The 24,333-nt window shown below is 41.4% G+C and overlaps 1 protein-coding gene and 1 long non-coding RNA gene across 2 annotated transcripts; both read left to right on the top strand.

The window, feature by feature from the left end:
• Window positions 1-2,262: 2,262 nt before the first annotated feature.
• Window positions 2,263-5,387, top strand: LOC103695825. The gene is made up of 2 exons (XM_026800665.2): window positions 2,263-3,304; window positions 3,434-5,387. Exons 1-2 carry the CDS (start codon window positions 2,692-2,694, stop codon window positions 4,909-4,911), a joined length of 2,091 nt encoding a protein of 696 aa, XP_026656466.2. The 5' UTR covers window positions 2,263-2,691; the 3' UTR covers window positions 4,912-5,387.
• A 7,177-nt stretch (window positions 5,388-12,564) lies between these two features.
• LOC120111781 lies at window positions 12,565-20,834 on the top strand. Its single transcript, XR_005513185.1, has 3 exons — window positions 12,565-12,643; window positions 13,835-13,837; window positions 20,822-20,834. It is a non-coding gene; the product is annotated as an uncharacterized LOC120111781 (long non-coding RNA).
• The last annotated feature ends 3,499 nt before the right edge of the window (window positions 20,835-24,333 follow it).

Here is a 24,333-nt window from a genome sequence, read left to right as displayed (position 1 = left end):
CTATGTGCAGTGGTCGGCGGGTGCGTCGATAGTTCCGAGGGACAGGGCTGAAAATAGAGCGGCAACGCTCTTCTTCTTTCCGGCAGTGGGATTCACTCGTGGCCCGTCAGCACACTCCGGTGTCCGTGGTCGGGGTATCCCGTAGAGCTCGTGCGCCAACCGAAATTCGGGGATCTGGCGCTGCTCCGCCATACACCGGCGGGGTTTTCTGTGGAAGGCGAAGCGGCCGCCGGCGTTGAAGCAGGGGAGGTGGAACACGGCGAGGGTACCACGATTGATGGTGGTGTCGGGCATGATGACAGGTGGACGGGGAAGACCAGCCGTAGAGATCTCTCCGTTCTTCTTTTTTTTTTTTGTGAAGCTGACAGAGGGAAAGAAGAAGGAACCGAGAGAGGCCCGGTGAGCCAGGGGTTGTTCCCCTCTGTCCCTTCTTGTGAGAACCGAGAGAGCGAGAGACCCCTTTTTTGGTGAGCAGAACTGACAGAGGGAGGGGCCCTGTTCTTGTTGTTGGTGGGAACCGAGGGAAAGGAAGACTGTTGTTAGATCGGGGCTTTGGCAATAGAAGCAAAACTGATTTGCTCTGATACCAAGTTAGTGTAGGACTAATCCCGGAAGTGGTGACTGTCACGCTGCTATCAATGTTGACTGCTGTAATGGTAGAATGTGAAAACAGAGGAAGGGGAGGAAGAGTAGGAAGAGAAGAAGGGAGGGAAACCGGCAGAGAGAAGAGGGAGAAAAGGAGAGGAAGAAGAATGAGAAGGAAGAAGAGAGAAGAGGGAAACGTGGGGAAAGAAATTCTTAATTCTTCATTAAACCCTAATCATCAAAAATAGTTCCCTATATATAGGGCCTAAATACACAATTTGCATAAATTTCCTTACACAGAACTAAATCCTAATAAGCCCACAAATAACACAAATAAGCCTTAAATACAAATAAGCCCAGAAATAAAAATAAAGTAAATACGCAAATTAAATGGTGGCCTAGCTGATGTCCCCATCAATGAGCAATGACAGACACACAAGAAGATAATCTAGACAAAACAGGATTTTCTTTCAATCACATTCGGGAAACAGAGGAGAACAGAGGGATGCCTTAGTGGATTATGAGAAATTATCGACATAGTATTTCAACCTCTATTACTCTTATGCAATGAAACCATTGCTGCTAAATATCGAAAGGGACTCTAAGCAGACAAATAAGGAGGAACCTAAATTTTCGGCAAGTTGCGGAATAGTATTTCAACCTCTATTACTCTCCCCTTTCCGCTTGATTCTTTCTGGTACAAGAAGCAGAAATGAAGAATCTGAACTATATCCCCTGTTTGTGAACGATCTCTCCGACTCGCTGCTATTGGAGAAACCATGTTCGTCTACGATTCCAATGGATAAACTCTCTCCTTTCCGCTTGAAACTCTCCCCTTTACACTTGATTTTTTCTGCTACAAGAAGCAAAAAAGGAGAGTCCGGGCCATATCCCCTGTTTGCGAACGATCTCCCCGACTCGCTACCAATGGAGAAATCCTGTTTGTCCACGATTCTAATAGAGAAACTCTCCCCTTTTCGCTTGAAACTCACCCTTTTCCGTTCGATATTACCTGCTACAAGAAGGAAAGAAGAATCCGAACCAATATTCTCCTGTTTGCGGTCGATTTCCCAACCGATTCCACGTTTTCAACCATTACGGCAACGAAAGGGCAACTTCGGAAAAAAAAACAAAACAAACCTCTGTTATGGACCGGTAATTAAGATTATCTCTAATCTTGGACCGGAAAGCTTGATTTGGGTCAATGGGGACTTAGCGTTATACTGTAGTCAAGGGGAGGATCGGGAATTAATTTACGCTAAATTATATATACAAATGTGGATTAATTTTTCAGTTTTTCATTCCAAAAATAACTCTAATCACATTATTAGATTAAAGATTTAAGATAAAAAGAATCATACTAAAGGAACTTTTTCTGAACGTGGAGATCAAACTATCCTAGGATTTTTATGATTAATTATATTACAATAGGAGTTTTATTTTAGAAGATTCCAAATTTGTAAAGTTTATTGAACATTGCAAAATTAAAAAAAAATATTTAGATAAAAATAACATACAAATGCTAAACAATTTGATTGCGAGTCATATTAGTAAATTTTTAAATTGGATTGAAAACATATAATAGCAAAAGTAAAAACATATCATGACAAATAAATCTTGGGAAAAATTTCATGAAAAAGGCCCATTAGTGCTTAACATACACCTAAAATCTCTAGATGTCATGCATTTTAATTACATGTGCATTATAACTAGTACATACAAACACCTTATACTTTTTTTTGTTCCGTAACATTTTCTACATTATCAATCTAGGAGAAAGCTATTTCATTAATATTATTTTTGCAAATGCATCCTGCATCTATTTACCAATTTCAACTAAAACAATAATATATATGAACAAAAGTTTAATTTGTCTGTTCTCAAGCATCCGGCTCGTCCGTTTTGAGCCCTGCAGCCTTGACCGCCTTGCCTATCCGCAAGCTACGCTGGTACCTGTACGAGCAATACAAGGTTATTGACGCATTCCGCCTTCGTTTCCACTTCCCCCGCCTACTCTCTTTCCTTCATCTCTCTTCCCCCTCTTCCTCCTCTAGGCAGCAGCATCTTGATCGGTTTGTTCAATTCAGACCGAGATCCTCCACAAAAATGGCTTGCATGGTGATCCAGAGCTGGACCTTGTCCACCCTCGTGGGGGCATACCTCGACCTGGCCCTCGCCTACCTCTTCCTTTGCGCCTCCGCCCTCACCTTCTTTGCGTCCAAGTTCTTGGCTTTCTTCGGCCTCGCCTTGCCATGCCCATGCAATGGCCTCTTCGGCCAGCCACGCTGCCTCCAACGCCTCCTCGTCGACTACCCTCCCAACAAAATCGCGGCGGTCCACATGTCTCTGCGCAGACGATTCCCCTTTGATTGCCCTCACTGCAACCACGGCTATGACGTCGGCTTCTTGACAGATGGCGGCGCGGAGGAGTCGAGTGGATCCACTTCTGACGATACCCTCAACTCCAACAAGAGAGCCTCCCAAGAAGATGTCAAGGATGAGGGGTGTCTTTTTGGAGAGAGGCCACCGTCGTCCCCTCACCGGCGGCGATGCCGGAGGCCTCCTCTCAGTCCCCGAGCGAGGTCTCCCCGAGCCTCGCCCACTCCGCCACCGCACTTGGCGGGTTGCCAAGGGGAGGTCAATCCCCGTATGTCCTTCAGCATCGATGGCCAGGTCCAACTGGGAGTGTCTGAAGAGAGAGATGGTCTTCACCTTTACGGTGAGTATAAATATTTATTCTCAACTTCCATATTGATGACATACAACAAAATTTCCATCACAAAAAATTGAAATAGCATATATAAGGTACATGTACAAGTCAACAATTTTAGTATATATTTCTTGATATAAATTTGGCAAGTTATCTTGTACTCCATTGTAGGTGAATGCATTGGATTAGACAAAGGAACTGCTTCTGATACTGAATGTAATTTTATGGAGAAGGACGCATCGGCTGGCGGTCAAGAGGTAAGTGGATCTGAGGGAAATGTGACTACTGTTACAAGAAATTTGCAACGGGCGCTTAAAAAAGAGCAGTCTGCTCATGCTGCCCTCTCTGTGGAATTGAAGAAAGAGAGGAGCGCTGCTGCTACAGCTGCGGACGAGGCCATGGCAATGATACTGCGCCTCCAGAAGGAAAAGGCGGAAATTGAGATGGAAGCTCGGCAGTACCGAAGTATTGTTGAAGAGAAATCTGCTTTCGATGGAGAAGAGATGGTGATTCTTAAGGAGATCATTGTGAGGCGGGAAAGAGAGAATCATGTCTTAGAGAAAGAAGTTAATGCTTATCGGCAAATGATACTTAGTGGTGGCGAGCAGCAAGCTGACATTGATCTGCATGATATGACACAGCTGATGGAACAGAAGCCTGGTTCTTCATCTGAGCCATTGGATGACCCTATGCAACAGATCAATGCATCTGTTGACAAGAAGGAAGAGGTGAACAGTATGTTCCACGAGGCGGATGATACTGGGCCTTTGGTTGGTGATAGGCAAAACTGCACTACTGGTTTTGGCAAAGAATGCATGTTTGAAAATAACTTAGGCCATTCAATTCATGGGTATGTTGAGCAGGATGATGAAATGAAGTGGCTTCAAGAAGAAATCTTGGCTCGTAGAGATGAACAGAACATCGAAATCCAGGAGAAGGGCATGGTGGCATTGCACGAGGTTACCTCTCATTTGACTGATGAAGATGGTGCAAGGATAAGAGAAATTGAGATGAGACTTCCTTTAGGTCAATTAGATAGGGAGAAAGGTCAAAATTCTTGTCACAGACGTAGTGGTTTAACTCAGTCTGAGGCTGAAGTATGTATCCATGATGTACATGTCATTGAAGACAAAACCCATTTGGGGGACAAGAGATATTTAAGGGAAAGAGGTGTACCTCGGGATGATAATGTGAAGAATGAACTATATCGAACTAGGTCTGTTGATCGTTCAACTAGCAACAAAGCTACAGGATGGGGTGCTGGGAAACTAAACATTTGTAGAAGTTGCTCAGATGTAACACAGATGGGGCAAATGATGGGCGGTTTTTGTGAGAAAGCTTCATGCTTTGATTTGAGGAGGCGTTCCGTGTCTGCAGTTGACTATGAAAGGTTTATACTAGAAAGTGAAGTTGAGCTCTTAAGGGAAAGACTAAAGATCATACAACAAGGAAGAGAACAGATGAGCTTTTCTATAGAGCGCAAGAAGGAATCTGACCAGTTGCCGTTCTCGAAGGAAATATCACGTCAACTTCAAGAGCTCAAGCAAGTACCAAAACCTGAAAAAAGGTTTCGCCAGGCTTCTTTGCCACCTAAATCATCCAAGGTACGGCATTAATGTTCAAGCCTGTTTTTTGTTTTTTAAATTTTTAATCTGAAGATTCATTGGACTAAGTTGCCAAAGCTGCCTCTTTCTCTATCTTTTCCATTGGGTGTTATTCTGGCATCTGTACATGCTGTATTTTGTCTTGGCTTTATTAGTCACAGATATATATAGGTGGATTGTTGACGCAGCTATTTATCTATTTAAAATACAAGTTTGAGCCCCTTATGAATCATCCATTCATGCAGCACTATCATCTAGGAGCTGTTCATGCACATCTTGCATTTGGCCTGATATTTGGCACGACAACTGGTTGCTAAGTAGTAAAATGCAGTGGTCGCATTTTATGGGTTATCCTCCTATAAAGGGCTATGGAATTAGGCTGTCATGAAGATCTCATGTTTGTTTTCGAATTGGCACGATTAGGCCTTCCGTGTAAAGCATATTTAGCTGACCTTCAGCTTGAGATATTGACATAAACATTATTTCGAGATGAACTTGCACTATATTTTTATCTGAGCTTGCAAAATGCCTAGCTCACTAATATTTGGATGAATAAGGCTTAATATTTGTCCATACACATAGATGCATCTTTATATATCCATGTACATATATATATGTATACTTCTATGTAAATATTTAATACAAAAGCATGTATATACATGCATATAAAGATATTTGATGGGTTGTTGTTTGTCTGTGTTTATGTTTTTATGTATGCATGCATGTAACAGGTATTTTTGTTAAAAGTATGAAAATAATCTGAGCTACTGATGAATAGCTCAAGCTTCAAGCTTGTTTCATTAGAAAACAAGCAAGATCAAGCTGTCATATTGGAAGATCCCCCAATAGACAAAACAAACTCAAACAAAGTAGGGAAGCCTAATTGCTTTCGTCAGGGAGATGGAAAGGTATAAAATAAAATACTGAAGTATAGTGGGTGAAGAGAAGAGAAAGGAGAGCAACTGAATCCGATCTCTCAGAGGAAATAAAAATCGAATAAGTAGCATAGTCTTCATTAGAAAACCTACCCTGATTTTTTTTTGTTTTACTCTAGCCAAAATGGAGAAAACTAATTGCCATCATAGTGTTCAAAGGAAGCTTCCCATGCCTGGAAGGACATTAATTCTGTAAGATCTGTGTTCTTCTCGAGCGTCAAATTTGTGCCTGGAGATGGGAAGCAGATTGGCTTCTGGTTCGATAGGTGGATAGGAGTGGAGTCTCTTCAAAACTATTTCCCGGCCCTATTCATTATGATGGTCAATCCAACTATGACAGTTGCTTAAGCACTGGGCTCAGGGAACCTTCTCGGTCTCTTCCATATCCCCGTCTCTTCGAGAAGTATGGAAGAGTTTGTGCAGCTAGAAAGTCGTATGAGAACAGTAAACCTCAACAATAGGCCTAAAAAAATAGAATGGTTGTGGTGTACTTCGAAGGAGTTCTCAGTCAAGAAGTGTTACAGGTTCTCCAGACATGGGGGTCTTCTATCTTAGTTTGCAGCTGTAAATTGGAAACTACCCTTACCCGAAAAGGCGAAATACTTCAACTGGCTGACTTACAACAATAGGATTCTAACAGCAGAGAATCTGAGAAAATGCAAATGGAACTAATGGCCCCTCCCATTGCCCTTTATGCAGCAAGGAAGAAGAGACAGTAGACTATCCGTTTGTCAAGTGTGAAATCACTCAACTTATCTGGCAAAATACATCTCCTAAGTTATCCTCACAGCCAAGCCCGAGTTCATACAAAGAGAGGCGGACAGATTGGAGAAAGGCTATAGTTGGTGCCAAAATCCAGACCGACTATAGTGGCCTCGAGGGCACCAATCAATCCATGGAGAGATGCTAATCTGTATACAAAAAGAAGAGAAAGGCTCATTGGATTGGCTCCGATCAGACCTTCCAATGCTTAAGTTAATATGCGCTTTGGAATAACGGTGAAAAATAAAAAGAAAAAATATAAGAGAAAATATTAGAGTAGTCTGCATGAATTGCTTGACTTGAATTGTTCGGCCTAAAGTGCTCAGTCTGGAGAGCTCGACCTGGATTGCTCGTCTTGGAGTGCTCGGCTTGGATTGCTTGTCTTGGGGAGATCGGTAGCTTGGCCTCAATTGATAGCTTGACCTTGGCTTAGTAGCTTGACCTCGGGCTCGGCAGCTTGGCTTCGGCTTGGTAGGTCGGCCTCATCATGATAGCTCGGTTTGGCTTGGTAGCTTGGCCTTCCGAGCTCATATTGATTAGAATGAATTTGATTAGACTGATTTTGGTTGGCTTTCTAGTCGGCGGTCGCACATCCTATGCACACGACATTGGTTTCTCGGTTGGCATGAAAGGGCAGCATTTAGGGACTCGTGTCCTATGCAGAGAGAAGGCGATGCTCGAGGGTAGTTGCTGAAGAGCAGTCAGATGCAAAGGGAGTCATGAGAGCTTGAGAGTCTCTTCTTATGAGCATCTGCCCATGAGAACTTGAGAGGCTCTCTCCGCCTGTGCTTGAGAGCCTCTCTTTACGAGTCTCTTGCCAAGAGAGCCTATCATCATAAGAGCTTGATAGCTTCTCCTTAGGCGAATCTCGCCATCTATGCTTGGGAGCCTCTAGTCGTTCCTCCCCACTACCTTTGGGATCCCTTAGCCCTATTTAATAGAGGAGCGAGCATGGATTTATTATAATTTGGAGGCAAAAATCAAGAGATTGCTAAAACCTCCTTTTTTATTTGGATTTAAATTTGTCATAATCTCCTTCCTTGTTTGGACTCCGCCAAGAATTCAAATTTTTTCAAATTCAAATCTTTTTAAAATGCTTGCCATGTACCCATCTACGATAGGGGGAGGTTGGTTTTAGGCCATATCACATGCCCCCCTACTTTTGAGCCCTTACTATTTTCTCTAACTCAGGCGAAGAAAGTAATCAAGTTGCTCATGGATGCACTGACAGTAAAATTGTTGCCGAAGACACTCAGATTTGGCATAAAAGAAATTGGGATATGTCCTCATTTTCCACAAATGACAATATTCTATGGATGTCAAAATCCTTCCCAACTATAGTGTCCTAAAGGGCATCAATCAATCCATAGAGAGACGTTGATCTGTACACAGAAAAAAGAGAAAGGCTTGCCAGATTGGCTCAAGTCAGAGCTTTGGAATAACAGTAAGAAATAAAAAAAAAATAATAGAGAAAAGATTAAAGTAATCTGCCTGGATTGTTTGGCCTGAATTAATCGGCTTGGAGTGCTCGGCTTGGATTGCATGGCCTGGAGAGCTCGACCTAGATTGCTCAGCCTAGAGAGCTTGGTAGTTTGGCCTCAGTGCGTTGACTCGGCTCTTGGTGCACTAACTCGACCTTTGTTGCGATAGCTCAGCCTCGATATGGTAGCTCAGCCTTGAGCTCGGTAGCTCGGCCTCAGCTCGGTCCCTCGACCTTGGTGCGGTAGCTTGATCATGGCTTGGTAGCTTGGCTTTTTCAGCTCGTCATGATCGGCTAGGTTTTGATCGGCCATTTGATCAATGGCCGCACATCCCATGCACATGATGCCAGAGCAACCTCCAAGGACTCACATTCTAGTTTTCAAGGACAAGCATCCTATGCAGAGAAAAGCTAGATCTCCAGGGCAGGCATGGAAGAGGAGTCGGATGCAAAAGTAGCCATGAGAGCCTGAGAGTCTTTTCTTGGGAGCTTATTGCTATAAGAATTTGAGAGCCTCTTCTCGAGAGCCTCTTGCAATGAGAGCCTCTCGCCAACTATACTCTAGTGCCTCTTCTTATGAGAGCTTGTTATGATGAGAGAGCCTCCCACGATGAGAGGCTCTCGCCAACTATACTTGAGTCTCTTCTTATGAGAGCATGATGAGAGAGCCTCTCATGAACTTTCCTCTCCCCAGACTAATCACTTTCCTTGTTTAGACCCCATCAAGAATTCAAACTTTTCTAAGTTCAAATCTTTTTAAAATGTTTATCATGTGTCCGTCTACGACAAGAAGGTCAGTTATAGGCCAAATCAGCTATTAATGGAAAGGAAAAGAAAAAAAGCATGGGTATGCTTTTCTAGGTTTGTGTGCGTGGAGGGAGAGGAGCAATTGGGTGTTCAGGTTTGAAGCCAAGGTAGCTGCTGGAGCACTTAAACAATGCCTATCCCTGCTAAGGAACTGAAAATCCAAAGAACCAGTATTGGAACTTTTAAGACAGGTCAAGTTTGAATAGCCAGGCTAGTTCTTCTTGGATGGCTTCATCCTTAGTTCTACTACTCCCCCATCTTAGTCTTATGTAAAAACAAGAAAAAAAAATTCTTTCTGCCTGGATGATGGCTTCACCATCTGGCCAAATACTCATTTTCTTCTCCTTTCTTTCTGTAACAACAAGATCTACCTAGCGAATAACCGATGTGGGACTAAACACACACCCGCACGGATCCTCACACTTTCCTCTGTACAAACTCTGTACATTCACATATAAATAAATGAAGGGTGGTATAGCCTCCCGTTTCATCAAAAAAGCTCATTCTCCATTGTTGTGCAAAGAGACTAGATCTAAAGATAGCAAAGCAAATAAAGAAAGAGAACATGGCTATGACCTATGTCCACAAGCAGAGATGATTGAAGAAAGCTTCACTAAAAGTGGAGAAAGTATAAAGAGAAGAAAACCCCAAATTACGGAATCTCTCAATCTCACAAGCCCCCGAAAATACCATAAATAAATGTTTAATACCAAAAGCTCTAGGATAGGAAAGTATCCCTTTTAACAAGTCTATTCTCTAAATACAAGACACAATATTATAAAAATTTTGTCCAAAGAGCAATGAGATCCGAGGCACAAGAATTATTTTAAGATGCTCAAGAAATTCAGTCAAATTAAACACAAAAACTTTAATGGTAGGAAGTGATGACAAAGGACTTCATTGCTGGCCAGTTTCTTTTCTTTACGTTTATCAGTGTTATATTTTTCCTTCGGAGAGCAGCCAAAGGAAAACCTTAATTTTCTGTGCTGCCAAAGTTTTCTAGATCAACTTAACCAGGAGATAATAAACCTCTATTATTTAAGATACGACAGTTATTTTCTTGCTGAGAATAAGTCAGGTCTACTACATCTTCAGTTAGGTCTCTCAACATGTGGGATAAGAAGAACATGATGCCACTTATCGATAAGATCAATCAAATCTGTTTATAAGGAAACAAAAATTGGAATAAAAAGTTGAAAATAGAACAGTTATTAATAGGAGAAATCTAATATTCCACTTTGGCATCCTTCTTGTTAGCAGACTCAGAGTTGAGGGATAAATTTCAGAGGTGCATCCATAATCCAAATGTCATCTCACAATCTAATGGAGAGCCAATATGAAAAAATGTTATGCACTTTCCAAAGACTTCTCTAGAAAGGAGAAGCTTGAGTTTTGAAGTTACCAGACATCGGATTCAGTTGTCACCAAGTTTAATATTGTTTGTGTCTCACAAAGTCCCTCCAGGTTTTGTTTCGGCTCAAGAAGAAGCATCTTGAAATTCTGCAAGCCTTTGAACCCCAGCCCTCCATACTTCCCAGCTAACCAAGCAAGCTCGACCAGAAATATTTTCAATTTGTTCCAAAAGAATGTTTTCCAAAGCTTGTTGATCCTATAAATTTTCAGCTTTTGGGAAGGTTTAAGAGATGGTGTCCATAGGCAGGGAGGGTTGATAACGACCAGGAGAGAAAAGTCTACTTTCCAGCTAGATAATTTTTTGTGAATTAAAGGATTCCTATCCCCTTTTTTAAGTCTAGAATGTGAAATGGAAATCCAACATAAATAACAGGAGTAAAGCCTTCATACAACCCAATAGCCTTGCATCATGCCCATCCATGGTTAACTCTAAATCATAGAAAATTAATATGAAGAGAAGCCTAGATACAAGCCAACATCATTGCAGCAGTTGGCCATCAACCTTATAGTGCCATTAGGTAAACCACCTGATTATTCTGAAAATTGATTTTTAACTTATCACAAGTTCATATGAGCATTGATGTTGGCAGCAGTAGGTGATGAAAATGTTAATTTAATAGATTCAATTTATTTGTCACACAACTGACATGATGCAATTGTCTTGGAGCACGTAATGTTGAATAGTTAAACTAAAGTTTACAAGTTACCATGTTACATTTTGGGAGTAACATTTTGTAAGGGTAAACTTAGAAATTGAGGCAGTAGGAGTGCCATGAAAGTAGTATTAAATATAATAAATGCACGAAGTCATTTCCTAAGTACGATGAGGGAGTCAGAGTCATTCCTAAAATTGGTTCTTTTATCCTCAGTAAAAGATGCCATATCCCTGTATTTTGCAAAGGGAGTAGTCCCAAAAAATCCTTAAGTCAATATATAAATATATGATATATATATATTTCTTCGCATTGAGGTTTATTTTGGGTTAACTTAATGAATGTCTCTTGGAGTCTCCAAGAAGTCCTGCCTTTCAGAGTTTGACATTGTGTCTCATAGAGTCTTGTGCTGTATCTTTTGGGTTACAGACTTACAGTAATGCAATTATGTAAAAGGTATTTGAACGGTCATATTGTATCTATATAAATCTTAATAATCAGTCATTTTGTGTGTGGGCACGAAGTAATGGAATGAAAAATATTAGTGATTTCTCTATTATTCTCTTCTACTCTCGACCTTAATCTTAAAAGGGTGACTTAGAATTCTATTTGATTCCACCATCCCCAACATGTACGAACCCAAATTTAATAGATTTGAATTATTTAAACCATAAATCGGATTTGGTATTTATCTATGCTAGATAATTAAGACTTCATCTTTTGTTTGTTTGATGCAAAAGTAGGGGCCTCAAAAAGATATGATTGTGCAGCACTGGGTACATTAGATGTTGTAGAATGATCATATTTTGGATTTTCATTTCACTATTTATCAACCATTTACACCACAGGATCAAGTTTCCAATCCTATAGGCGGGCCCCCTTCAACCAGATTACTTTACTAGCTAGAATTCATTCTTCAACAGTACAGGAACTGGTTTAACAAAAGGAGGGGGACAGCGTAAGTGAGCGAATGTGTGTAAGCCCAGTCAAAGATTCCTATTCTAGGCGGGGCGGGCCATCCACCTTCAAATGGTTGCTCCGACCTGAGCCTCTCTTTTTATGCTTTAGTCGTAAAGGCGAACTTTCTATGCTGACCCCAGTTGAAGTGCTCCTTTTGGAGCTCTTCTATTCTTTCCAATAGGTACTTCAAAAAGTCCTCCGAGGAAGTATCGATAGCTAGAGTATCTTTAATATCCGAAATGAAGGACTCTTTTCGTTGTCTTTCATATCCGATATTAAAGAGAACACATAGCTCTCTCTTTACTCTCTCTCGAAGAGGATGGGGCTCCCTTTGATATTAAGCTATGATCTCTTTTCTCTCTCTTGAAGTTCCCACAAAGCGGTGTCTCGGAGTTGTCATATTCCTATTAATGATTGTGACAGCTTTTATAGGATACGTACCACCTTGGGGTCAGATGAGCTTTTGGGGAGCTACAGTAATTACAAGCTTAAGGTCCTTTTTTATTTAAGCTTCAGTTTGTTATAACCCATTTTTTTCTTTCTTTCAAATGAGTTGGCTTGAGGCCTTCCTTTGTAAAAACCCAATTCTGTAAATCCAGCGTGGGGCGCGGAAGGTTTTGATCCTTTTGTTCCGGGAGGAATAGCCTCTCATACCTATTGATTTTGCACCTTCTAACATCTCGAGACGATAATTTGCTCGTCACGTTCCTTCGCTGCTCTTTCCTGGATTCTTGGTCGATTTCTCTTAACATGCATGTACAAATGTGGATCTATGAACATGTATAAGGCTAGAGGTATATATGCATTGACCTTATCATCTGTCAAGTATCTTTCTCGTTATAAGGGAGAATATTATTTCGGGGGAACTCCAAATCATGTTGCCAATGAGCAAGGAGGAAGAATATATCTTCAAAGTTTTACAAGAAATTCCTTCAGGGTGGAACTTTCTAATACCAGATCTAATAAGATTGGTGCTTGGATTATTGTTGGAGACTTCAACATCATCATACTTGAATCCAAAAGAAAAGGTTATCTTTGCAGCTGAAATTCCATGCCAAGTTTCAATGATTCCACCAATGATGTATTAATATCTTAATGGCTTCCCAGTTAATTATAGGACATTTACTTGGTTTGGGAAAAGAGAACATCCTTTCTGTTAAATTAAGGGTACTTTAATAACTGTGTGAGACGCATTTAATCGGACACTGGAACAAGCATGACCTTGGTCGTCTCGAGAACCATAAGGATCTTGTGAAAGCAATATTGCGGATATCGAGGTTAGAGATGCTGATGTACTGGGCTTGTGGCCCAAGATCAAAATTACCTTTAAGGAAGACTGGAATAATCTCAGGTGAATTCTAATTAGTAGGCACGGAAGTCCCATGCAAGGTGGACTCAGAATATTGATTATAATTAAGGCTGCAAATGAGTTAGACCTAGTTTCGTATTTGGGTCTTGATGTTGGACCTAAATTCAATCCACTAGAAGATCTGGTCAGGTATGATCGGCCCCATGAAATTTTTTTTAGACCTAGCAAATTGTTTGAGTAGGGTCTACTCAGAGTCAGGTTCGGGTTTTGCTGTATCACAACTATGGATCGTTCCTCTCCCTCTAACTCAGAATGAATGGATAACAAATCTATGTACAATGCTTGACAGTGTGTAAAGCACCCGAATCTCTTGCCTTTGCCATACCACCCCTTGACTTATCTAATAAAACAATCAAAAAATCTTGAAGTATAGCTTATTCTGATAGCAATACTGAAAAAAAGAGTTATTGACAATGCACATCAACAGATGAGCTTCATTGAACTCCAACACCAAATAAAGAATCACAAGATTGTTAGTATTTTTCACTATAAGCATATATTTTACTCCATATGATCGACAATTTAGTTCTTGGTTTCCATTACATCACCCGAATAGTTTGTGAATTAGAGTTGCAAAACTGATTCTAACAAATTTTGAAACAAATGAAGGAGAAATAAAAGATGGGAGAGACTTACAATAGCATAAACCAAGTTAGTGTTGGGAGAGGAGAGCAGTAATGAGTTGAGGGTGAGATACGAAGTGGCAAGATTTGATAGCATCCCATCTCAACCAATGGTCGAGCCTAATGATGCTTCGTATTTTGGCGGCCTCCACCTCTAGTTGTAGCAACTCTCGGGTTCAGTTGGGCGTCACCACCATCTTAGCCGTTGGTTTCCCTTTCTGAGAAAGCCATCATTGATTTCTTTCTTTCCTTCCACAGGTAGGCTCACTCGGGAGGGAAACGGTTGAGGCCATTGGGATTTAAGAGGTCGGCAATGGGTTCGGTATTTAGGGTTTCAAAATGGAAAGGGATAATCAGACTTTAGGACCGAGGTCGGGGGTTGGGAGTGTAGAAGTTCGAGTCACTCCTTTTATACCATTCATGGGTCAATTGGATTTAAGTCGGATTGGGTCGAATAATAAATAAAAACACCAAACTTTGACCTAGAAACTATATGATCTGATCGAGTCAAGTTAGGTCAAAGTTCTATAAACCCAAACCCTATCCAAAATATTGAGTAGGTCCAATTTTCAAACCTGACCCAGCCCTATAAGTCATTAAATTCGGATCGGATTAGATTGGGCTGGGTCACAAGTGAACCCAACCTATTTGCAGCCTTAATTGTAATTCTAATTATTTCCATTGAACTACCACCATATTAGGTCTAAATGTAACGAGATCGATACCGTCATTGATGCTGATGGTTAATGGATGTCAAACTTATGGAAGATCAATGATGAGCTGAGGATTTGTCATGTAATGATTCCCATGATGGCTTTGCTCGAGATTGGTCTCCTCCAATTATGCTTTATTCAAGACCTCATCAAGCATATTACACCCTTTGGTCGATGGACTGGGGTTGTATCTTCCATGTGAAAGAAGGTTTGACTTTCTTTCACATGAACCCACTGGTCGACCATCTCGCGAATGTCTGATTCATCCCACCTACCCTCTCGACATCAAGTGGATCCAATCTTGGTATGTCTCGACCCATTCCGGTAGCCTTAATGGCCTGATCTCGATGAACCGCTCCGGATTGAGAGTGTTGTCTCATAGGAGGAGGTGGCAGTGGTGGAGGAGTTGTGATGGTGGCAGTCAGAGGAGGCAGCATCGCTCTAGAACTCGATCTAGCAAGGGCCTTGCCAGCTATGGGGTCGAGCCTCCAGCAGGTGGATAGCGGGGGATTGTTGGAGTTGAAGGGATGGAAGTGGAGAGGAGGGGAAGGGGAGCAGCATGTGGACCCATAGAGGAAGAAATTGGGAGGAGCTCTCAGGAGGGCGAAGAACTCTTTTCTTTTCCTTTTTCCTGCTAAAGTGGCCAATCCTATTATCCATTTGGCAGGTTGTTATTGGTCCGATGTACCAACTCACTAGGGATATGATATAATTTCTCTTGGTAAGGGGCAGTCCACTTCTATCAGTGAGAATCTATGGGCTACAGATATTCCTTTCAAGAGAAATCCCACATTAACATTAATACCTATAGTTGGATGGAGAAGCTGGCTCTGAGCTCTCTTATAAATAATGGACACTAGAAGCTAGCTGATCTTCAAAATTTTTGTGCCCCTAGATTGTTACAAATTATCTTAGCTAAGCCCGTGACAATGACTCATGTTAAGGATCATTAGTCTCCTGATTTTAAAGGCAAAACTAGCATAATTTTTAGTTGGAAGTTGGTGGACCAGTTCAACTGCAAAGCAACATGCACGGAAGTGTATGTATTGCATTCTTTTTCACTCATAAATTTGGTAGGGAATCCTTCGCTCAAACAGTTAAAGATCTCAAAGCAATCCAAATCCCATCATTTATTCACCTGCACAAATCACAAAATGAGCAGTGGATGATTGAATGGTGGATGGGCATGAATGAAGGTAAATCGTTCTTTCACACGAAGGATACAATTACGATCCATCGGGATGGGGATAGGGGTTGTATCTTTGATGTGAAAGAAGGATTCACCATCTTTTGCATGAATCCACTATTGGATCAGCCAATGCACATATCTCAAAGTGCTCCAAACTCTATCATTCATTTGGCTGCACAGATCTCAAAGAACTCTGAAGTCGATCATGCATAGATCTCAAACTGACCAGGGGCCGATCCAATAGTCGATTTGTGTGAAGGAAGGTAAATCCTTCTTTCGCTCGAAAGATGCAAACCACATCCTTAGGATGGTTGGGATAAGCTCTAGGCTCTTAAAGTTGCTCAAGGATTTGTACTTTTCTTGGTATGCTCTTTGGGGTGGACTCCCTACTGTTAGATGTATGCCCTAGAAGCCAATCTGGCTGACACATTGTTAATTCTAGGGACATAATTTTGTACTTGACTATTTATTATTGAATAAATAAAAGGCATCTTTTCATTCATATTATTTATGTGTCTATGAATCGTTCAAGAAATTAATAAGATGATGATGCATATTCTCAAGAGTTGAGAATTTGAGCCATGTATCATTGGTGATTAATTTTTAAATGCTCCTGATCAATGGATCATCACGAGGACGGTGATCGATCCGATTAGTGCACAGATCACTTTCCTTCTGGATAGACGAGACTTGAGTCCACAGTGTAGGGACACTAAAGTGATAATGCAGGTGCTTGTTAGAGAACAAGGGTACTGAGCGTGACCAAGACAAGAAGTCACTTGGATGTCTATCCACTCGTCAGTGACTTGCTTGATGTTGCAGTAGTGTGACTGGTCCTTTGACCTGCGGTGCTTCGGCTACTCACAGTGAGGTTATTGTAGTTTGATTGCACATATACATGGTCTCTAGCCATATGGGTCCATTCAGTGTAGATTGGCTACAGTAAGTTCACTGTAGGAGTAGGGTATGCACCTATAAGGAACCTATCGACCTTGATAGATAAGGAGAGATCCTATGTGATTTATAAGACTGAGTTCGTAAGACCTCGGCCGGGGCAGTATGCACAGTGGAGAAAGAGTTTTCCACTCTCGAACTTAAGTCGAATAAACCTTCACATATGACAGACGATGGGGTTTGACGAGTTGCCCATGACCTCCGTCCTGTAGGGATCCACGATAGTAGGACTGTATCACATGATAACTGCACCTAGAGGTTCATCATTCTATTCTACTGGGTAGCCACTACATGCTGCTAGGTGTCACTGGTGGATAGTGGGACTCACAGGGATTATCTCGATGATCAATAAATCCTAATGAGTAGAGTTGGAATCGTTCCAATCCATTGAAAGGAGTTTTCAATGATATTGTGATAGAGATCATAATATATCTCACTACCAGTCAGAATAGAACCTATGGGGTCACACACACTAGAAGTATTGACCGATTCGATGGTTGAAAAGTGATTATGAATCACGAGTAATCAAGTCGATTGATAAATAAGTTGAAGAAGGAACAATGAGAATTAATTAATTGGACTTGAAACAAGAGTCCTACTTCGAGTAGGATTCCTAGAGTCCTAATTGGATTAGGACTGAGAATCCTAGTTGGAGTAGGACTGGGATTTCTACTTGGAGTAGGATTCCTACAATCCTAATTAGATTAGGATTTTGAATTCATCTTTGGATTCCTACTTAGAATAGGATTCCTAGAAATCCTAATTGGATTAGGACTTCGGATTCAAATAGAGTCCTAATTGGATTAGGACTAAAATTAAATATGTCCTAATTTGGATTAGGGTTTCTTAAGTCACAATTAATTATTAATCTAATGAATCAATAAGACTCCTAATTGGATTAGGATTGAAGAGTTCAATTGAGTCAAAATTGATTTAAGTTCTAATTGGATTAGGACTTACCTAGATTGGATCCAAATTGGTTCACCCTTGGGCTAAGCCTAATTGGATTAGGGCTTGACCACATTAGGGCATCCCAATCCTTACTTAATAAGGATTAGGGCAACCATGAAGGAGGGGCTCACGCCCCTCCTCCTTTGATCCTTTGGTGCGGCAACAAGAGGGGCCGGCGCCCCTCTTGGTAATACATCAAGGGCTCCTAACTTGTAGGAGCCCTAGATGGTTATAAAAGGAGGGCAAAGGGGGCCGGCGCCCTAAGTGATTCTTCTCCCCTCCTTGCAGCCGTAGCCACCCTCTCCCCTCTCCTTGGTTCAGCCGCAAGCAAAGGGAAGAAAAGAAGAAGCCTTGGCGGCCTCCTCCCCTTCCCTTCCTTCATCCAATGCAGGGAAAAGAAAGGCTGCAGTAGGGGCTTTGGTTCTTCTTCAAGATCCCTCCTTCTTCTTCCTCCTCTCAAGCACAATCAAGGGTTGACTGAAAGAGAGGAAATCAGCCATCAAAAGAAGTCTTTGCAAGGGAGCTAGCACCCCGGGAAGACTAGAGAGCTTTGATCGGATCTCTGCTTCGTGTGGATACCCGTAGAGGCCGGACACTTGAACGGCTTCAAGCGAACCCTCTTTCCAAACCACGAACTCAGATTTGCGGTGATCATCTACCCGCACAAGGTGAAGATCTGATCTTCTAATATTTTTAAAAGTTTTTAATTCTTGCCTAACTACGAACGGTTCATGAAACAACGTTCATGCGATGAACGTCGATCCCGCTTATGCCGATTCCGCTGCCATCTGAATTTTTTGAAATATCAGCGGCATGGGCGGATTTCTAACAGTGGTATCAGAGCCTAGGCTTCGTAGATTAAGGTAAGAATTAATTATCTAAAGGCTTATTAGATCTGAAAATTGAAAGATCATGCATGCTGAAAATTTCTGTATGCAGATTTTTTCTAGGGTGCTGATTTTTAGATGCTGATTTTTATGTGATAAAAAGATGATTCTAATTGTATTGTTAATGGGATTACAAAGTTTAGAATCATGATTAGCATGATCAGCAACCTATGTCATGAGATAATCAGTTAGTTTTCAGATCTGAAAATTATAATTGTTGCATGTGGTGATGATCATAGGATTCAAACCCTTTTGGTATCAAATGTAATGACCTGCAATGTGATCTGTGATGTCATGTAATTTTTCAGATGCTTGCATGCATCTTGTTTAATGTTTTGAGAGGCCTGCGTGCCTCCTAAAAGGGAGATGTAATTTATTTTTATTTTTATTTTATATCTGGTTGTATTTTTGTGATGTGATGTACGTCAACGATCAAGTTGAAGATAAGGCATGAGATGAGCAGGGGTCTAAGCGGTTGATGGCGATTGGATCAAGAGTTGGTCAAGGATCGAATCAAAGAGGCTTGGAACCAATTCAAGAGTTGAAGACCAGTTGATCGATTGACGTACATGTGCTTGTAATACGACCTAACTAGAATCCATGATCATCACCTATTTAAAGTTTAGTTTTAATTATTGCTGCGATTATAACTGCCTGCAATGTGCCATTTGCATGTGATATGAATGAGAGTCGGGTAGATAGGTTTACATGTGATGTAGCAAACCCAATTGAGACCTAAACTAAAACCTCCTCAATCAAGTCGAGAGTGAACCGACATGAGCAAGTCATATTAGATTAATTGATCTAATTGGTGTCTAGGAAAGCATGAAAGGTGGTTACTTAATTAGGACCTTACTCTCTGAGTAAGGGGAGTCTCCCACCTGCTTACCTGGCCAATTGTTCGATTATCTCTTATGAAGAGCTCAAGTTGCAAACACTAAGACCTGATTAACCAATATTAAGTCAATAGGTCTTCCACTGTAGTAGAGCTGCTAAGGCTTTTCTGATGTTGATTTGTCTCGGCTGGACACAGTGGTCAAGTTGCATCGGGGGGCTGGACCTCTCTATAGACATGAGATGTTGTAGGGTAAAGGTGGGGTTGGGTACCAATAACTGTTAGGTGAGGACCCAATGACGACTTTATTCCTACGGTTATACGGTGAGTCTGACTTAACTAAGAAATGGGACCAATAACTGTTAGGTGAGATTTTCATGGCTTAGAGACCAAGTTGCACTGCAACATGCTTGAGAAGCATTGTACAAGAGTTGTACATTCATCAATCTATGTGTCACCAATAACTGTTAGGTGAGGTGGCATGTAAATTGGTGAGACCGCAGTACCCACTAGAAATCCTAGTCGCATAGGATTTCCGTTTACTTACCAGAGGAGTGTAAGGGATTCGAGAAAATAGTGGGAGGTATATTTATTCTAAAAGACCTTAGAACAGATTGATGATCAAGTACAAAAGTCTAACTAGAATCTTTACTCTCTGCAGATACAATGTCAGCTTTAAACCCTTTGACCCGTATTCTTGAGACCAACCGATTGACCGGAACCAATTATAAGGACTGCCTTAGAAACCTCAAAATTGTTTTGGACTGTGAGAAAATAGGCTACATACTCGATTCTGATAGCCCCACACTACCAACACGTCCTACTGATGTTCAGCGTCAGATGCATCAAAAATGGATGGATGATGACATTAGAGTTAAATGCTATATGATGGCATCCATGTCAAATGAACTCCAATGCCAGCATGAAAATATGAAGACTGCTAGGGACATACTAGCACACCTGCAAGAGTTGTATGGTGAGCAGAGTCGCACAGCTCATTTTGAAGTGTCCAAGAGACTCTTCAAGACAAAGATGCGCGAAGGGCAGTCTGTCCATGATCACGGTCTGACTATGATCAAGGACCTAGAGGAGCTTGAGAAGCTCGGAATGAACATGCACAAGGAATTACAAGTGGATTTGATCCTACAGTCACTTCCTGATTCATTTGGTCAGTTTATAGTAAACTACCACATGAATAAGATTGAATGCACTAAGACTGAACTGATAAACATGTTGGTAACTACTGAGAGAGCCTTGAAAAGTTCAAGGGGCAATGTCCTTGCTGCTGAGTTGACTTCTGGTTCCAAGAGAAAGTCTACTTGGAAGAAAAAGAAGCCTGCTAAGAAGCAGAAGAAAGACAAGAAGCCAAAGAAGGAAGTTCAAAAGAAAAGGGCCAATGACAAAGGAAAATGTTTCCACTGCAATGTCGACGGCCACTGGAAGAGAAACTGTCCTTCATACCTCGAGAGCCTGAAGAACAAGAAAGGTGACACACCTTCAGAAGGTATAGACTTACTCATAATTGAAACTAATCTAACGGTTTCTTCTACTTCTAGTTGGGTTATAGATTCTGGTTCTAGTGCTCATTTGTGCACTACCATGCAGGGTCTAAAGAAAAGTAGAAGGCTGGCGGAAGGTGCGGTAACCCTTCGGGTTGGCAACGGGGCAAAAGTTGCTGCTGTGGCTGTGGGCACCTACCATCTGCGACTACCGTCTGGTTTTAGTTTATTACTTAGAGACTGCTATTATGTACCTGTTGCTAGCAGAAATTTAATTTCTGTTTCATGTCTAGCACAGGAAGGTCATGTTTTTACTTTTGACAAAGACTGCTGTTTTATTTATTTCAGAAATAAAATAGTTGCACGTGGTTTTATGATCGACAGTCTCTATCATTTACATATGGATGTATCTGTGAATGTTACCGAGCAGGAAGTGAATGCCAAAGGATCCAAGAGATCCAGGAATGAGATAAACCAAAGATATTTGTGGCACCTCAGGCTTGGCCATATTGGAGAGGACAGAATGAACAAAATGGATAAAGATGGGCTTTTAGGCTCATTGACTTTCGAGTCATATCCAGTTTGCGAGTCCTGTCTTCAAGAAAAAATGGCTAGATTGCTCTTTGTAGGACATGGGGAGAGGACCACTGAAATACTTACCCTAGTACATACAGATGTATGTGGCCCATTCGATGTGCTAGCCAGGGGACGTTATTCGTACTTCATTACCTTTACCGATGATTATTCATGGTATGGGTATGTGTATCTTATGAGACATAAGTCTGAATCTTTTGAAAAGTTCAAAGAGTTCAGAAATGAAGTAGAAAAACAAACTGGAAAACCCCTTAAGGCTCTTCGATCAGATCGAGGAGGAGAATACCTTAGTGGGGAATTCCGGGACTATCTCAAAAAAAATGGCATAGTCTCACAGCGGACACCTCCGGGTACACCTCGACTCAACGGAGTGTCAGAGAGGAGGAATCGGACCCTATTGGATATGGTCAGGTCCATGATGAGCTTCACTGATTTACCTATGTTCTTTTGGGAAGATGCCTTACTCACAGCAATTTATTTATTGAATAGAGTTCCCTCTAAATCTGTTTCTACCACACCGTATGAGATATGGCATGGTAAGAAACCAAGTCTTGGTCATCTCAAGATTTGGGGATGTCCGGCCCACGTCAAAAGACTACATGCGGACAAGTTAGAGGCTAGGACCATAAGTGCTCGTTTTATAGGATATCCTAAAGAGTCATTAGGATACAATTTTTACATCTCAGAGGATCACAATGTGTTTGTGAGCCGTCACGCCATCTTCTTGAAAAAACAGTTTATCCTTGATAGAGGCAGTGGGAGGAAAATTGAGCTTGAAGAGAAAGTCTCTGAAAAGCAACGAGTCATGGATCCTATTGAACCCATTCATACAGAGCCAGTACACGATGTCCCTCGACCACCTCGTAGATCTAGTAGGGTCTCCCATCCTCCCGATAGATACTTAGGTATACTAGAAGAGGATACCGAGGAAATGTTCCTAGTGGGAGATAGGGATCATACACAAGATCCCAAAACCTACAACGAGGCGATATCTGATGTCGATTCCGAGAAATGGCTGGAAGCCATGAAGTCAGAGTTAGACTCCATGCATTCCAACCAAGTCTGAACCTTAGTAGACCCACCAGAAGGTATTGTACCTATTGGATGCAAATGGATCTACAAAAGAAAAATAGGTTCGGATGGAGAGGTAGAGACCTATAAGGCAAGGCTTGTGGCGAAAGGGTATAGTCAGCGCGAAGGCATTGACTATCAGGAGTCCTTTTTACCTGTAGCCATGCTAAAATCCATCCGAACATTGCTTGCCATTGCAGCATTTCATGATTATGAAATCTGGCAGATGGATGTGAAAACTGTTTTCCTGAATGGATATCTTGATGAAGATATCTATATGTAGCAGCCTTTGGGTTTCACTTCCAGTGATGGAGATCACAAGGTCTGCAAGCTGCAAAGGTCCATCTATGGACTAAAGCAAGCATCTCGGAGTTGGAACACTCGTTTTGATGACGCAATCAAAACGTTTGATTTCATCAAAAATGAAGAGGAACCGTGTGTTTACAAAAAGGTTAGTGGGAGTGTTGTCGTTTTTCTCGTACTGTACGTAGATGACATTCTCCTGATTGGGAATGATATTCCCATGCTAACCTCGGTCAAGGTCTGGTTGTCAAAAGAATTCTCCATGAAAGACCTTGGGGAAGCATCCTATATTTTGGGAATAAAGGTCTATAGAGATAGATCTAAAAGGATGCTTGGCCTATCATAGAAGATGTACATAGAGGAGGTGCTGAAGAGGTTTAGCATGGAAAACTCCAAGAGGGGTCTCTTACCCCTAAGACATGGAATTCATCTCTCCAAGAAGATGTGCCCCAACACATCTGAAGAGATTCAACGCATGAGCAAGATTCCCTATGCATCAGCAATAGGGAGCCTCATGTATGCCATGCTATGTACACGACCTGATACAGCTCTTGTTGTGAGTGTCACAAGCAGATATCAGTCGAATCCAGGTGAAGAACACTGGACAGCTGTGAAGAATATTCTTAAGTACTTGAGAAGAACTAAAGATTTATTCTTGATTTTTGAAGGATCATCAGAGTTAAAGGTAGAAGGGTACACAGATTCAGACTTCATGACTGATGTCGATGATAGGAAGTCAACATCTGGATATGTGTTCTTGTGCAATGGTGGTACGGTGAATTGGAAGAGTTCTAAACAACCGATCATTGCTGATTCTACTATGGAAGCTGAATACATCGCCGCCTCTGAAGCTGCTAAGGAAGGCTTCTGGTTCAAGAAATTCATTGCAGAGTTGGACGTGATGACATCAGATGCCATAACACTCTACTGCGATAATAATGGCGCCATAGCTCTTGCTAAGGAGCCAAGGTCTCATCAGAAGTCCAAGCATATAGAGCGGCGCTTCCATCTTATACGCGACTATGTTGAGAAGAAATATGTAGAGGTGCAGAGAGTAGACTCCGCGGATAACGTAGTAGACCCGTTCACTAAGCAGCTAAGTCAGCAGAAGACTGAAGCCCACCTTGAGAAGATGGGGCTTAGATATATGACTGATTGGCTTTAGTGCAAGTGGAAGATTGTTAGATGTATGCCCTAGAAGCCAATCTGGCTGACACATTGTTAATTCTAGGGACATAATTTTGTACTTGACTATTTATTATTGAATAAATAAAAGGCATCTTTTCATTCATATTATTTATGTGTCTATGAATCGTCCAAGAAATTAATAAGATGATGATGCATATTCTCAAGAGTTGAGAATTTGAGCCATGTATCATTGGTGATTAATTTCTAAATACTCCTGATCAATGGATCATCACGAGGACGGTGATCGA

Source organism: Phoenix dactylifera, chromosome 8 (genome assembly GCF_009389715.1).
Source record: "Phoenix dactylifera cultivar Barhee BC4 chromosome 8, palm_55x_up_171113_PBpolish2nd_filt_p, whole genome shotgun sequence".
In the NCBI taxonomy this organism is placed as follows: Eukaryota; Viridiplantae; Streptophyta; class Magnoliopsida; order Arecales; family Arecaceae; genus Phoenix; species Phoenix dactylifera.
This window is presented reverse-complemented; position numbering and strand designations above follow the sequence as displayed.

Excerpts from the sequence above, each read along its gene's own strand:
- LOC103695825 (XM_026800665.2), top strand. The coding sequence starts at position 2,692 with ATGGCTTGCATGGTGATCCAGAGCTGGACCTTGTCCACCCTCGTGGGG. Across the intron at positions 3,305-3,433 it reads AGATGGTCTTCACCTTTACG|AAATTTGGCAAGTTATCTTG; the intron begins GTGAGTATAAAT and ends ATTTCTTGATAT.